Below are 15,500 nucleotides of genomic sequence, written 5' to 3'. Positions count from 1 at the left end.
AACCTTTTAAAATAGGATTGAGTTGTTGGCACAGGATAGATGCTTCGTCGATGCCATTTCACAACAAGCCTGGTCATATAAGTGTGGGCATGTAATGAGCTGGGTCCCAGGCAAAACATCAGAAAATCACATTAATTTGGACTTGAGCTGAATTGGGATAGCAGCGAAGGGCACAAAATGCTACACTAAGTGGTCTTATTAGAGTCTTGTCACTTACTCCTATCTGGAGGTGGTAGATGTTTATTCTTACGCAAATAAATTTAATGAAAGAGATAATGATCATATTAAGACCTTGAAATAGATGCCATTAGTCAAAGAAAGTTAATTATAAGTTGAGAATAAAAAGCACTAACCTGATTCCCCTGAGCTAGCAAAGCTTTCAGGCGAGCTATTTCAGCTCGGAGCTCACGAATTAGCTTGACGTTCGCATCCTCATTAATGGTGGGCTTGTTGATAATGTTTTTGGCTCTATTTGCATAGCGAAGTGTACTTAAGGTTTCTCCATAATTAATATCAGCAGGTGAAATAGCTGCGAAGAAAAGAATTCAAAGACAAATTATTCAGCACCTTAAGCTCCAATGAACAAGAAGGTGTTTGGTAATTTGAAAGTCAAATAGGTTTGTGCCATTACATGTACTCTGCTCATTTCTTTCTATTTCTTCTACTTCAAGGCTTGGCAGTCGACGTGTTGCAAGATTGCTGTCGCTATTAGACTTCATATCATAGCTGAGGTATTGCAGAGTAAGTGAAGTATTGAATTTGCTTTACTTATAGACGGGCAACGAATTTATCATTAAAAAAAAAAAAAATTGCATTTGTGGGATAAGCAGAAGATCACATATTGAAATAACCACTGCTGATTACATCCTAAGAAACCGGCATGTGATAATAAATGGAAAGCACTTGCAGGCATGAGGCACCCTGTAACAACCTAGGTCTTGTGACACTACAGACAGAGCAATCACCAAATTAGTGGTGCTGTATAATATATTATAAAGATGATTATCTTTATAATATCTTCCTGAACATGATTGCAAACACAAATTCTTTGGTATTATTATCTTCATTTAATTTGTCTTAAATGAAAAAAACACAAAAAGAATTGTTCTACAGCCAAATTGGATATAATTCCACACCAAACATAAAAAAGGGGGTGGACAAAAATATTGGCATTGTTCGAAAAATCATGTGATGCTTCTCTAATTTGTGTAATTAACAGCACCTGTAACTTACCTGTGGCACCTAACAGGTGTTGGCAATAACTAAATCACACTTGCAGCCAGTTGACATGGATTAAAGTTGACTCAACCTCTGTCCTGTGTCCTTGTGTGTACCACATTAAGCATGGAGAAAAGAAAGACCATCAAAGAACTGTCTGAGGACTTGAGAAACCAAATTGTGAGGAAGCATGAGCAAACTCAAGGCTACAAGTCCATCTCCAGAGACTTGAATGTTCCTGTGTCTACCGTGCGTAGTGCCATCAAGAAGTTTAAAGCCCATGGCACTGTGGCTAACCTCCCTAGATGTGGACGGAAAAGAAAAATTGACAAGAGATTTCAACGCAAGATTGTGCGGATGTTGGATAAAGAGCCTCAACTAACATCCAAACAAGTTCAAGCTGCCCTGAAATCCGAGGGTGCAACAGTGTCAGCCCTTACTATCCGTCGGTGTCTGAATGAAAAGGGACTGTATGGTAGGAAACCCAGGAAGACCCCACTTATTACCCCGAGACATAAAAAAGCCAGGCTGGAGTTTGCCAAAACTTACCTGAAAAAGCCTAAAACGTTTTGGAAGAATGTTCTCTGGTCAGATGAGACAAAAGTAGAGCTTTTTGGGCAAAGGCACCAACATAGAGTTTACAGGAGAAAAAAAAGAGGCATTCAAAGAAAAGAACACGGTCCCTACAGTCAAACATAGTGGAGGTTCCCTGATGTTTTGGGGTTGCTTTGCTGCCTCTGGCACTGGACTGCTTGACCGTGTGCATGGCATTATGAAGTCTGAAGACTACCAACAAATTTTGCAGCATAATGTAGGGCCCAGTGTGAGAAAGCTGGGTCTCCCTCAGAGGTCATGGGTCTTCCAGCAGGACAATGACCCAAAACACACTTCAAAAAGCACTAGAAAATGGTTTGAGAGACAGCACTGGAGACTTCTAAGGTGGCCAGCAATGAGTCCAGACCTGAATCTCATAGGACACCTGTGGAGAGATCAAAAAATGGCAGTTTGGAGAAGGCACCCTTCAAATATCAGGGACCTGGAGCAGTTTGCCAAAAAAGAATGGTCTAAAATTCCAGCAGAGCATTGTAAGAAACTCATTGATGGTTACCGGAAGCGGTGGGTCGCAGTTATTTTGGCTAAAGGTTGTGCAACCAAGTATTAGGCTGAGGGTGCCAATACTTTTGTCTGGCCCATTTTTGGAGTTGTGTGTGAAATTATCAATGTTTTGCTTTTTGCTTCATTCTCTTTTGTGTTTTTTCATTTAAGACAAATTAAATGAAGATAATACCAAAGAATTTGTGTTTGCAATCATTTTCAGCAAGAAACTGAGTATTATCTGACAGAATTGCAGGGGTGTGAATACTTTTGGCCATGACTGTATATGTATGTGTATGTATATGTGTATATATATATATAAATATGTATACGTGTATACGTGTATACATGTATACATGTATACGTGTATACATGTATATGCGTATACATGTATATGCGTATACATGTATATGCGTATACATGTATATGCGTATACATGTATATGCGTATACATGTATATGCGTATATATATATATATATATATATATATATATATATATATATATATATATATATATATATATATACACACTGTACATATACACACATATACACACATATATATATATATATATATATATATATACACACACTGTGTTCCAAATTATTATGCACAAAGAGTTTAGGAGTGATAAGGTTAGAATTTCTTTGTTTGTCATTTAAACTCATTGATGGTGATGTGTGTCAGGGCTCTTTATATCACTGAAAGCAATTGCAGATACCTGTGCATATTAGTTTGGCAGGTGTGTCCAAATAAAGGCAAGACTACTTAAGAAGGCTGTTTCCCATTTTGGCAAAAAATGTAGGCTGCTTAACCCCTTCATGACCCAGCCTATTTTGACCTTAATGACCTGGCCGTTTTTTGCAATTCTGACCAGTGTCCCTTTATGAGGTAATAACTCAGGAACGCTTCAACGGATCCTTGCGGTTCTGAGACTGTTTTTTCATGACATATTGGGCTTCATGTTAGTGGTAAAATTAGGTCAATAATTTCTGCGTTTATTTGTGAAAAAAAACGGAAGTTTGGCGAAAATTTTGAAAATTTCGCAATTTTCACATTTTGAATTTTTATTCTGTTAAACCAGAGAGTTATGTGACACAAAATAGTTAATAAATAACATTTCCCACATGTCTACTTTACATCAGCACAATTTTGGAAACATTTTTTTTTTTGCTAGGAAGTTATTTTAAGGGTTAAAATTTGACCAGTGATTTCTCATTTTTACAACAAAATTTACAAAACAATTTTTTTTTTTAGGGACCACCTCACATTTGAAGTCAGTTTGAGGGGTCTATATGGCTGAAAATACCCAAAAGTGACACCATTCTAAAAACTGCACCCCTCAAGGTGCTCAAAACCACATTCAAGAAGTTTATTAACCCTTCAGGTGTTTCACAGCAGCAGAAGCAACATGGAAGGAAAAAATGAACATTTAACTTTTTAGTCACAAAAATGATCTTTTAGCAACAATTTTTTATTTTCCCAAGGGTAAAAGGAGAAACTGGACCACGACCTTTGTTGTCTAATTTGTCCTGAGTATGCTCATACCTCATATTTGGGGGTAAACCACTGTTTGGGCGCGCGGCAGGGCTTGGAAGGGAAGGAGCGCCATTTAACTTTTTGAATGAAAAATTGGCTCCAATCTTTAGCGGACACCATGTCGCGTTTTGAGAGCCCCTGTGTGCCTAAACATTGGAGCTCCCCCACAAGTGACCCCATTTTGGAAACAAGACCCCCCAAGGAACTTATCTATATGCATAGTGAGCACTTTAAACCCTCAGGTGCTTCACAAATTGATCCGTAAAAATGAAAAAGTACTTTTTTTTTTTTTACAAAAAATTTATTTTAGCCTCAATTTTTTCATTTTCACATGGGCAACAGGATAAAATGGATCCTAAAATTTGTTGGGCAATTTCTCCTGAGTACGCCAACACCTCACATGTGGGGGTAAACCACTGTTTGGGCGCACGACAAGGCTCGGAAGGGAAGGCGCGCCATTTGACTTTTTGAATGGAAAATTAGCTCCAATCGTAAGCGGACACCATGTCGCGTTTGGAGAGCCCCTGTGTACCTAAACATTGGAGCTCCCCCACAAGTGACCCCATTTTGGAAACTAGACTGCCCAAGGAACTTATCTAGATGCATAGTGAGCACTTTAAACCCCCAGGTGCTTCACAGAAGTTTATAATGCAAAGCCGTGAAAATAAAAAATAATTTTTCTTTCCTCAAAAATATTTTTTTAGCCCGGAATTTTTTATTTTCCCAAGGGTAACAAGAGAAATTGGACCCCAAATGTTGTTGCCAGTTTGTCCTGAGTACGCTGATACTCTATATGTGGGGGTAAACCACTGTTTAGGCGTACGGCACGGTTCGGAAGGGAAGGCACGCCATTTGGCTTTTTGCATGGAAAATTTGCTCCAATCATTAGCGGACACCATGTCGCGTTTGGAGAGTCCCTATGTGCCTAAACATTGGAGCTCCCCCACAAGTGACCCCATTTTGGAAACTAGACCTCCCAAGGAACTAATCTGGATGTCTGGTGAGCACTTTGAACCCCCAAGTGTTTCACAGAAGTTTATAACGCAGAGACATGAAAATAAAAAATAATTTTTCTTTCCTCAAAAATAATTTTTTAGCCCGCAATTTTTTATTTTCCCAAGGGTTACAGGAGAAATTGGACCCCAAAAGTTGTTGTCCGGTTTCTCCTGAGTACGCTGATACCCCATATGTGGGGGTAAACCACTGTTTGAGCACATGCCGGGGCTCGGAAGTGAAGTAGTGACGTTTTGAAATGCAGACTTTGATGGAATGCTCTGCGGGCGTCACGTTGCGTTTAGGCACATCAGGGGCACTTCAAACAGTAGAAACTCCCCACAAGTGACTCCATTTTGGAAACTAGACCCCCAAGGGAACTTATCTAAATGTGTGGTGAGCACTTTCAACCCCCAAGTGCTTCACAAAAGTTTATAACGCCGAGCTGTGAAAATAAAAAATAATTTCTTTCCTCAAAAATAATTTTTTAGCCCGCAATTTATTTTCCCAAGGGTTACAGGATAAATTGGACCCCAAATGTTGTTGTCCAGTTTCTCCTGAGTATGCTGGTACCCCATAAGTGGGGGTAAACCACTGTTTGGGCACACGTCGGGACTCGGAAGGGAGAGAGCACCATTTGACTTTTTCAACGCAAGATTGGCTGGAATTAATGGTGGCGCCATGTCGCGTTTGGAGACCCCCTGATGTGCCTAAACAGTGGAAACCCCTCAATTCTAACTCCAACACTAACCCCAACACAACCCTAACCCTAATTCCAACCCTAACCCTAAGACTATGTGGCCACGCTGCAAATTTGTGTGCGAGTTTTTCACACCGTTTTTGAAAAATCTGCAGGTAAAACGCATTGCGCTTTACCTGCGGATTTACCGCGGATTTCCAGTGTTTTTTGTGTGGATTTCACCTGCGGATTCCTATTATGGAGCAGGTGTAAAACGCTGCGGAATCCGCACAAAGAATTGACATGCTGCGGAAAATACAACGCAGCGTTTCCGCACTGTATTTTCCGCACCATGGGCACAGCGGATTTGGTTTTCCATAGGTTTACGTGGTACTGTAAACGTGATGGAAAACTGCTATGAATCCGCAGCGACCAGTCCGCTGTGGATCCGCAGCCAAATCCGCACCGTGTGCACATAGCCTAATTCTAACCCTAACCCTAATTGCAACCTAACCCTAATTCTAACCCTAGCCCTAAGTGCAACCATAACCCTAAGTGCAACCCTAGCCCTAAGTGCAACCCTAACCCTAAGTGCAACCCTAACCCTAAGTGCAACCCTAACCCTAAGTGCAACCCTAACCCTAAGGGTTAGGGTTGCACTTAGGGTTGCACTTAGGGTTAGGGTTGCACTTAGGGTTGCACTTAGGGCTAGGGTTGCACTTAGGGTTAGGGTTGCACTTAGGGTTAGGGTTGCACTTAGGGTTGCACTTAGGGTTAGGGTTGCACTTAGGGTTGCACTAAGTGCAACCCTAAGTGCAACCCTAACCCTAAGTGCAACCCTAAGTGCAACCCTAGCCCTAAGTGCAACCCTAGCCCTAAGTGCAACCCTAGCCCTAAGTGCAACCCTAGCCCTAAGTGCAACCCTAGCCCTAAGTGCAACCCTAGCCCTAAGTGCAATCCTAACCCTAAGTGCAACCCTAACCCTAAGTGCAACCCTAACCCTAAGTGCAACCCTAACCCTACCCCTAACCCTACCCCTAACCCTACCCCTTACCCTAATGGAAAAACAAAAATAAATCTAATTTCTTTATTTTATTACTGTCCCTACCTATGGGGGTGATAAAGGGGAGGGTTATTTACTATTTTTTTTATTTTGATCGCTGTGATAGAACCTATCACTGCGATCAAAATACCTGGAAAGAATCTGCCGGCCGGAAGATGGCGGCACCCATGGAGAAGACCGAGGACACTGGGAGGAACATCGGAGCTCGGTAAGTATGGGGGGGTGCGATCGGAGCAAGGGGGGGGGGATCGGAGCACGGGGGAGCGGACGGGAGGACGGGGGAGCGGACAGGAGGACGGAGGGGAGCATGGGACATGACAGGATGGAGAGGAGGAGATCGGTGGCGGTGGGGGGGCCGATCGGGGTCTCCAGCCGTGGCAGATGCTATTGCAGCATCGGCCATGGCTGGATTGTAATATTTCACCAATTTTCATAGGTGAAATAGTACACATTGCTCTGATTGGCTGTTGAAAGTGAAACAGCCAATCAGAGTGATCGTAGCCACGGGGGGGCGAAGCCACCCCCACCTGGGCTGAAGTACCACTCCCCCTGTCCCTGTAGGTCCAGTGAACTTGGAGTTAACTCTTTCACCCGATCTGCAGGGACGCGATCATTCTGTGACACAGCATATGCGTCACAGGTCGGATTGGCACCGACTTTCATGACGCATACGCTGTGTCACAGGTCGGGAAGGGGTTAATAATGTGGAAGAAAAAGGATGCATCGGCTGCTGAGAAGCAACAAATTTTGGAGTATTCAGGTCAAGGCATGACTACAATCAACATTGCCAAGACACTTAATTGTGATCATCGCACAATCAAGAAGTATGTAGCTGATTCCCAGCACACACGTGTGGCAGCCTGAGGTTTCTGTGCTGGTGAGCGGCGGCGGCTCCTCTTTGTGCAGCGTCAGGGCTCTGTGCTGTGGGGCGGCGGCGTATCTTAGTGCAGAGTCGGGGCTCCTCCGGCATCTCCTCAAAGCCCGGAGGCACCGGCAGCTCCATTGCTGCGATGCGGTGGCCTCTGGGAAAATGGCCGCTGGGGGCGGCGCATGCTCAGATTCAGATCTCGTCCCGCCACTAGGGGGGGGGGGGGCAGAGGGTGCGGGCGCCCCGGGCCCGATGCTCTGATGGGGCCCACCCGAAGCTACGATACAGTTACATTCTGCGGCAGAGCAGGGAGAATCAATCACCCTGCTCTGCCGCTATGGGCAGAGCAGGCGGGGGGGCCCTGTGCCAGCAGTGGGCCCCCCGCCATCATCGGAAGATCAGCTGTAGCGGCATTTAGCCGATACAGCTGATAGCAATGATGGGAGAAGGAGTGCTGCGCTCCTTCTCCCATCATCCCCGTCAGTGTCGGCGTCTGACGTCGCTGACACTGACAGCCGGCGCGATGATGTCACTGCCTGGCGCCCGCTGTCAGGAGATCAGCGGGAGCAGCACAGGAACCAGGAAGAGGAGAGGTGAGTATTTATTTATTTTTTAATGGGTGCTGCTGCCTTATTACAGGGTCTGCCTATGGGGGGGACTGCCTTATTACAGGGGCTGCCGCCTTATTACAGGGTCTGACAATGAGGGCTGCCTTATTACAGGGTCGGACAATGAGGGCTGCCTTATTACAGGGTCCGCCTATAGGGGTGCTGCCTTATTACAGGGTTTGACTATAGGGGTGCTGCCTCATTACAGGGTCTGACTAAAGGGGTGCTGCCTCATTAAGGGGTCTGACTATGGGGGGTGCTGCCTTATTACAGGGTCTGCTTTTTTACAGGGTCTGACTATGGGGGTGCTGCCTTATTACCGGGTCTGACTATGGGGGTGCTGCCTTATTACAGGGTCTGACTATGGGGGTGCTGCCTTATTACAGGGGCTGCCTTATTACAGGGTCTATGGGGGTGCTGCCTTATTACACGGGCTACCTTTTTACAGGGTCTGACTATGGGGGTGCTGCCTTATTACAGGGTCTGACTATGGGAGCTGCCTTATTACAGAGTCTGACTATGGGGGTGCTGCCTTATTACAGGGTCTGCCTATTGGGGTGCTGCCTTACACTACAGAGTCTGCCTATTGGGGTGCTGCCTTACACTACAGAGTCTGCCTATGGGGGTACTGCCTTATTACAGGGTCTGCCTATATGGGGGTGCTGGCTTATTACAGTGTCTGCCTATGGGGGCTGCCACATGCTATAGAGTCTGCACATGGGGAGTGCATTATACTATATTGTGGACTATTTGGTGCATTATGCTACTGTATATGGAGGCTATCTAGGGGGCCATCATACAGTATGGAGATTACAGTGTGGGGGTCATTATACATTGTTGGAGCCATCAAACAGTTTGGGGGCTACTAAGGAGTCAGTAAAGTGTGTTGGTGGTACTATACAGTGAGGGGAATTATAGTGTGTATAAGAGAGCATCATGCTGTGTATAGGGGAGCTGTACAGGGGGAGACTCTGGACATTATTAAAAGTAATGTGGTCACTTATTGTTATAGGGGAACTCAGGTTACTGTGGCTATCAAAAGGGCACACAGGGCGGTATTACTTTCTAGGGGTAAAATATGGGCACTGTTTTCTAGGGCACTTGCACCCGGCATTACTATATTGTAGAGAGTGGCTTTAGAATTTAGAGGGTACAGAGAACCACACAGCAGGTGCAGTAATAGGGACACATACGGCAGCAGCGGCTCAGTATTGGGGTATCAAGGGCAGTAATAGTGACATATAAGGCAGCAGCGGCTAAGTATTGGGGTATCAGGGGCAGTATTAGGGTCACATACGGCAGCAGCGGCTCAGTATTGGGGTATCAGGTGTAGGAATAAGGACACATACGGCAGCAGCGGCTCACTATTGGGGTATCAGCAGGATGAGGAGTTTGTGCAGGTTGGTAGTAGATGGTGATGGGGCTGGAATATGAGAAGTGAAACGTGTCTTTGTTGTACTCTCTGCAGGTGAGTCGTTGCTGGAAGAAGTTGTCATGAAAAGACGGGAAAAATGAACCATTCCGTCAGAAAGAATGTCAGCGGTAAGTTATTATCTGTAACTGTGCTGTGATCTCTTATATGTTCTGTAGGACTGGTATCTACCACTGATAATATGGCGGTAATATCCATATTGGTCTTTACATAGAGATTATCTTCAGTAACAGCGCGGTCATCTGCTGAGGTTCTCCTCCACTATTAGGGTGCGTCACCCAGTTGTAATCAAGGTTACCTGGTTAGGGGCCCACTCAGAAACTGCGCCCCCCTGGACCAAAACCCTAGCTACGCCTCTGGTTCACAGCAACAGCTTCTAAATGCAAGTACCACACCTAGAATCAGCTGCAGACCCTTTAATTGCTTAATGATGGATTAACAAGCGAATAGCCAATTAAAGAGCTTTTGGCATAATTGTCCAATTACTTTTGGTCCTTTGAAATAGAGGCAGCTACATATTAAAGAGCTGTAATACCTCCAATTAGGAAGCGAAATCCCTCACATTAAAGCGGAGAGCCCATGCAGATTATAGAACTGTACATTGAATCTGTTTTGGCAAAAGGCTAAAATGCCAATGTTTGTGTGACTGTATAAATAAGCGAGAAAACAGCCGCACTCTCTCGGGTTATAGCTTGCAAAGTGGTGTATTTATTCACATGTGTTTGACATTCAAATATATGTACACATACAGCAGGATAAGAAAAAAAAGTGACGTTTCGACCCAGTTCCGGGTCTTTCTCAAACTGAGTAGCTGATGCTGTTTGAAAATTTGAAATTAGGTCCCAAAAGGGGCTCATCTTGGTGTGGCGCTGGGGTATCCTGCTTCCAGGAAGCCTTCCCACTAATAGGGATCCTTAACCCCTTCACCCCCAAGGGTGGTTTGCACGTTAATGACCGGGCCAATTTTTACAATTCTGACCACTGTCCCTTTATGAGGTTATAACTCTGGAACGCTTCAACGGATCCCAGTGATTCTGACATTGTTTTCTCGTGACATATTGTACTTCATGATAGTGGTAAAAATTCTGTGATACTACCTGCGTTTATTTGTGAAAAAAACAGAAATTTGGCGAAAATTTTGAAAATTTCACAATTTTCCAACTTTGAATTTTTATGCAATTAAATCACAGAGATATGTCACACAAAATACTTAATAAGTAACATTTCCCACATGTCTACTTTACATCAGCACAATTTTGGAACCAAAATTTTTTTTTGTTAGACAGTTATAAGGGTTAAAAGTTGACCAGCAATTTCTCATTTTTACACCATTTTTTTTTTAGGGACCACATCTCATTTGAAGTCATTTTGAGGGGTCTATATGATAGAAAATACCCAAGTGTGAAACCATTCTAAAAACTGCACCCCTCAAGGTGCTCAAAACCATATTCAAGAAGTTTATTAACCCTTCTGGTGCTTCACAGGAATTTTTGGAATGTTTAAATAAAAATGAACATTTAACTTTTTTTCACAAAAAAATTACTTTAGCTCCAATTTGTTTTATTTTACCAAGGGTAACAGGAGAAAATGGACCCCAAAAGTTGTTGTACAATTTGTCCTGAGTACGCCGATACCCCATATGTGGGGGTAAACCACTGTTTGGGCGCATGACAGAGCTCGGAAGCGAAGGAGCGCCATTTGACTTTTCAATGCAAAATTGACTGGAATTGAGATGGGACGCCATGTTGCGTTTGGGGAGCCCCTGATGTGCCTAAACATTGAAACCCCCCACAAGTGACACAATTTTGGAAAGTGGACCCCCTAAGGAACTTATCTAGAGGTGTGGTGAGCACTTTGACCCACCAAGTGCTTCACAGAAGTTTATAATGCAGAACCGTAAAAATAAAAAATCATATTTTTTCACAAAAATTATCTTTTCACCCCCAATTTTTTATTTTTCCAAGGGTAAGAGAAGAAATTGGACCCCAAAAGTTGTTGTACAATTTGTCCTGAGTACGCTGATACCCCATATGTGGGGGTAAACCCCTGTTTGGGCACACGGGAGAGCTCGGAAGGGAAGGAACACTGTTTTACTTTTTCAACGCAGAATTGGCTGGAATTGAGATCGGACGCCATGTCGCGTTTGGAGAGCCCCTGATGTGCCGAAACAGTGGAAAACCCCCAATTATAACTGAAACCCTAATCCAAACACACCCCTAACCCTAATCCCAACAGTAACCCTAACACACCCCTAACCCTAATCCAAACCCTATTCCCAACCGTAAATGTAATCTAAACCCTAACCGTAACTTTAGCCCCAACCCTAACCCTAACTTTAGCCCCAACCCTAACTGTAGCCTTAACCCTAGCCCCAACCCTTGCCCTAACCCTAGCCCTAACCCTAGACCTAGCCCTAACCCTAGCCCTAACCCTAGCCCTAACCCTAGCCCCAACCCTAACCCTAGCCCTAACCCTAGCCCTAACCCTAGCTCTAACCCTAGCCCTAACCCTAGCCCCAACCCTAGCCCTAATGGGAAAATGGAAATAAATACATTTTTTTATTTTTCCCTATTTCCCTAACTAAGGGGGTGATGAAGGGGGGTTTGATTTACTTTTATAGCGGGTTTTTTAGCGGATTTTTATGATTGGCAGCCGTCACACACTGAAAGATGCTTTTTATTGCAAAAAATATTTTTTGTGTTACCACATTTTGAGAGCTATAAATTTTCCATATTTTGGTCCACAGAGTCATGTGAGGTCTTGTTTTTTGCGGGACGAGTTGACGTTTTTATTGTTAACATTTTTGGGCACGTCACATTTTTTTGATCGCTTTTTATTCCGTTTTTTGTGAGGCAGAATGACTAAAAACCAGCTATTCATGAATTTCTTTTGGGGGAGGCGTTTATACCGTTCCGCGTTTGGTAAAATTGATAAAGCAGTTTTATTCTTCGGGTCAGTACGATTACAGCGATACCTCATTTATATTATTTTTTTATGTTTTGGCGCTTTTATACGATAAAAACTATTTTATGGAAAAAATAATTATTTTTGTATCGCTTTATTCTCAGGACTATAACTTTTGTATTTTTTTGCTGATCATGCTGTATGGCGGCTCGTTATTTGCGGGACAAGATGACGCTTTCAGCGGTACCATGGTTATTTATATCTGCCTTTTTGATCGCGTGTTATTCCACTTTTTGTTCGGCGGTATGATAAAGCGTTTTTTGCCTCGTTTTTTTTTTTTTTTCCTTACGGTGTTCACTGAAGGGGTTAACTAGTGGGCCAGTTTTATAGGTTGGGTCATTACGGACGCGGCGATACTAAATATGTGTACTTTTATTGTTTTTTTATTGTTTAGATAAAGAAATGTATTTATGGGAATAATATTTTTTTTTTTTCATTATTTTGGAATATTTTTTAATATTTTTTTTTACACATTTGGAAAATTTTTTTTTTACTTTTTTACTTTGCCCCAGGGGGGAACAATACAGATCGGTGATCTGCCAGTTTGCATAGCACTCTGACAGATCACCGATCTGAGAGAAGTGCAGGCTGCTTCACAGTGCCTGCTCTGAGCAGGCTTCTGTGAAGCCACCTCCCTCCCTGCAGGACCCGGATCCGCGGCCATCTTGGATCCGGGTCTGGAGCAGGCAGGGAGGGAGGTAAGACCCTCGCAGCAACGCGATCACATCGCGTTGCTGCGGGGGGCTCAGGGAAGCCCGCAGGGAGCCCCCTCCCTGCGCGATGCTTCCCTGCACCGCCGGCACATCGCGATCATGTTTGATCGCGGTGTGCCGGGAGCGGTCCGTGACCGCTCCTGGCACATAGTGCCGGATGTCAGCTGCGATAGGCAGCTGAAACCCGGCCGCGCTCCCTCCGTGAGCGCCGCTGATCGCGCTGGACGTACTATCCCGTCCATGGTCATGGGGGCCCACCCCACCTCGACGGGATAGTACGTCCGATGTCAGAAAGGGGTTAAATCACAGGGACCCCGTGGTCTTATCACCGCTTTATACTCATATGTCATCTGTGGCCGCCGACTCTACTTCATTGACAGTAAGACAAAAATGGAGACTCCTGGTTCATGATCTTCAAGATGAACACTGGGAGACGATCCTTGAATCCCCAACTAAGGTATCCCCATTGGCTAATAATAAAATGATCCAAATGTCTATCATACACCTATCATATTTAACCCTGATACGATTATTTAGAATGGGGTGATCTCATTCTTCAGAATATCTAAGATGCCATACGGTGGATGCAGACTTTATACATATGGTATGGGGATGCCTAGTTATTCTGTCGTTTTGAAAAGAGATAACTTCGCTATTGACCTCTCTATTACATATTCCTGTCCCTTTGAATCCATTAGTGTGCTTATTTGGAGTGCTAGAGGAAGTGGCGTGGGGGCATTATGTTACAATCTTTTTGAGAGAGACACTTTTCTTAGTGAGGAAAATATTAGCCTTAGGGCTCATTTCCACATGCGAGGCTCACGTCCGTATCTCGCATGTGGAAACCAAGCTGTGGAGCCGGCACTCCAGAGCGGAGCGTGCGGCCGCATAGGAACACATGGAGCTGCACAGCTCCGCTCGAAAGTGCCGGCGCCAGAGCTTGGTTTCGACATGCGAGATACGGACGTGTGCCTCGCATGTGGAAATGAGCCCTTACGCTGGATGGGCAATACACATCCATCTCTCAGGGCCTGGATTGAGTTGGTAAACTCAATTATACCAGAACAGGGGCTGCTTAGGGAAATGTAATAAAATTTGTGATATATGGAGAACTCATCGTATCTTACCATAGCGTCACGTGGTTAATGACCTAGCTCCAATATGATATAGTGGTAAAATATACAATGGCTCACACTACACGATAGCATAATAATATTATTAACAGTATGGAGATTGTTCTTGACAGTAAGGTAGTTTTAGTGTTCCATTTTGAAGATTGGACAGCACGGTGGCTCAGTGGTTAGCACTGCAGCCTTGCAGCACTGGGGTCCTAGGTTCAAACGCCACCAAGGACAACATCTGCAAAAAGTTTTTATGTTCTCCCCGTGTTTGCGTGGGTTTCCTCCGGGTTCTCCGGTTTCCTCCCACATTCCAAAGACATACTGATAGGGAATTTACATTGTGAGCCCCATTGGGGACAACGATGATAATGTGTGCAAACTGTAAAGCACTGCGGAATATGTTAGCGCTATATAAAAATAAAGATTATTATTATAGGATAGGTACTATAGAAGTATTGCAACATTTCAAGTTCTGTATGACCAAGTATATGCATTGGAATTTGTATTATCGAAAGCTCATTATATACACTTACTGTTTTCCATGACTATTATGATGAGTGCGTATACGCTGATCTGGTCATATGCAAAATATGTATGTTTTCCTTTCTTTTGTTGTTTAATAAAAGAATAATAATAATAATAATAATAATAAATAGATGACCCTGTCTTCTCTGCCATAGCTTTATAACAGACGCCTCACCTTGCATTAGTAACCTCGATGATAATGGATCAGCCGTTTGTTAGGCTTAAAGTGCAAACCATATGGTTTCAAGATTTTTTCTTTATATGTATAGCAACATGGAAAATTAAAAAAGAAAAATCTTTAAAAAAAAATTGTTTTACAAGAAAACTTGATTAAATCAGCAGGTCATTTTCTGATGACACATTTCTTTTAAAGGAGACATTTCAGCACTAGTAGAGAACCTGTAATTGCTTTTCCTGGATGGGTGAAAATACTAACCCAACTTTATTTACTTGAAATCACTAGTCTCATCTGATCTCAAGAAATAAGTGATGGTGGTAGCTTGTCTATTTTATAGTCCATGTATGGAAATATTGTAATCAATTACCCTTATTTTACAGCTAACCTTCCGAAATGCATTAAGAGCGGCTTTCTGTATACTTACTGGCAATCATTATGGTTTTGGAGTTTCCTCCCAGGCTATCTTTTAACAGCCAAGTCAGAACAGAATCCCGGTAAGGCAC

At 43.5% G+C, this 15,500-nt stretch overlaps 1 protein-coding gene across 3 annotated transcripts in view; it reads right to left on the bottom strand.

Moving 5' to 3' along the window:
* The window catches only part of KIF16B (kinesin family member 16B), a 376,655-nt gene that overhangs the window by 297,377 nt on the left and 63,778 nt on the right, over positions 1-15,500 (bottom strand). For all 3 annotated transcript variants that reach the window (XM_077282562.1, XM_077282563.1, XM_077282561.1), the window contains exons 9-10: positions 15,422-15,500; positions 354-529 (exon numbers count right to left, since the gene is read on the bottom strand). The exon at positions 15,422-15,500 is cut by the window's right edge and continues 53 nt beyond it. In XM_077282562.1, coding sequence (XP_077138677.1) covers positions 354-529; positions 15,422-15,500 — 255 coding nt within the window. The remainder of the gene's footprint in view (positions 1-353; positions 530-15,421) is intronic.

Source organism: Ranitomeya variabilis, chromosome 2 (genome assembly GCF_051348905.1).
Source record: "Ranitomeya variabilis isolate aRanVar5 chromosome 2, aRanVar5.hap1, whole genome shotgun sequence".
Classification (NCBI taxonomy): domain Eukaryota; kingdom Metazoa; phylum Chordata; class Amphibia; order Anura; family Dendrobatidae; genus Ranitomeya; species Ranitomeya variabilis.
Note: the sequence above shows the minus strand (reverse complement) of the source record. Positions and strands in the feature narration are given on the sequence as shown.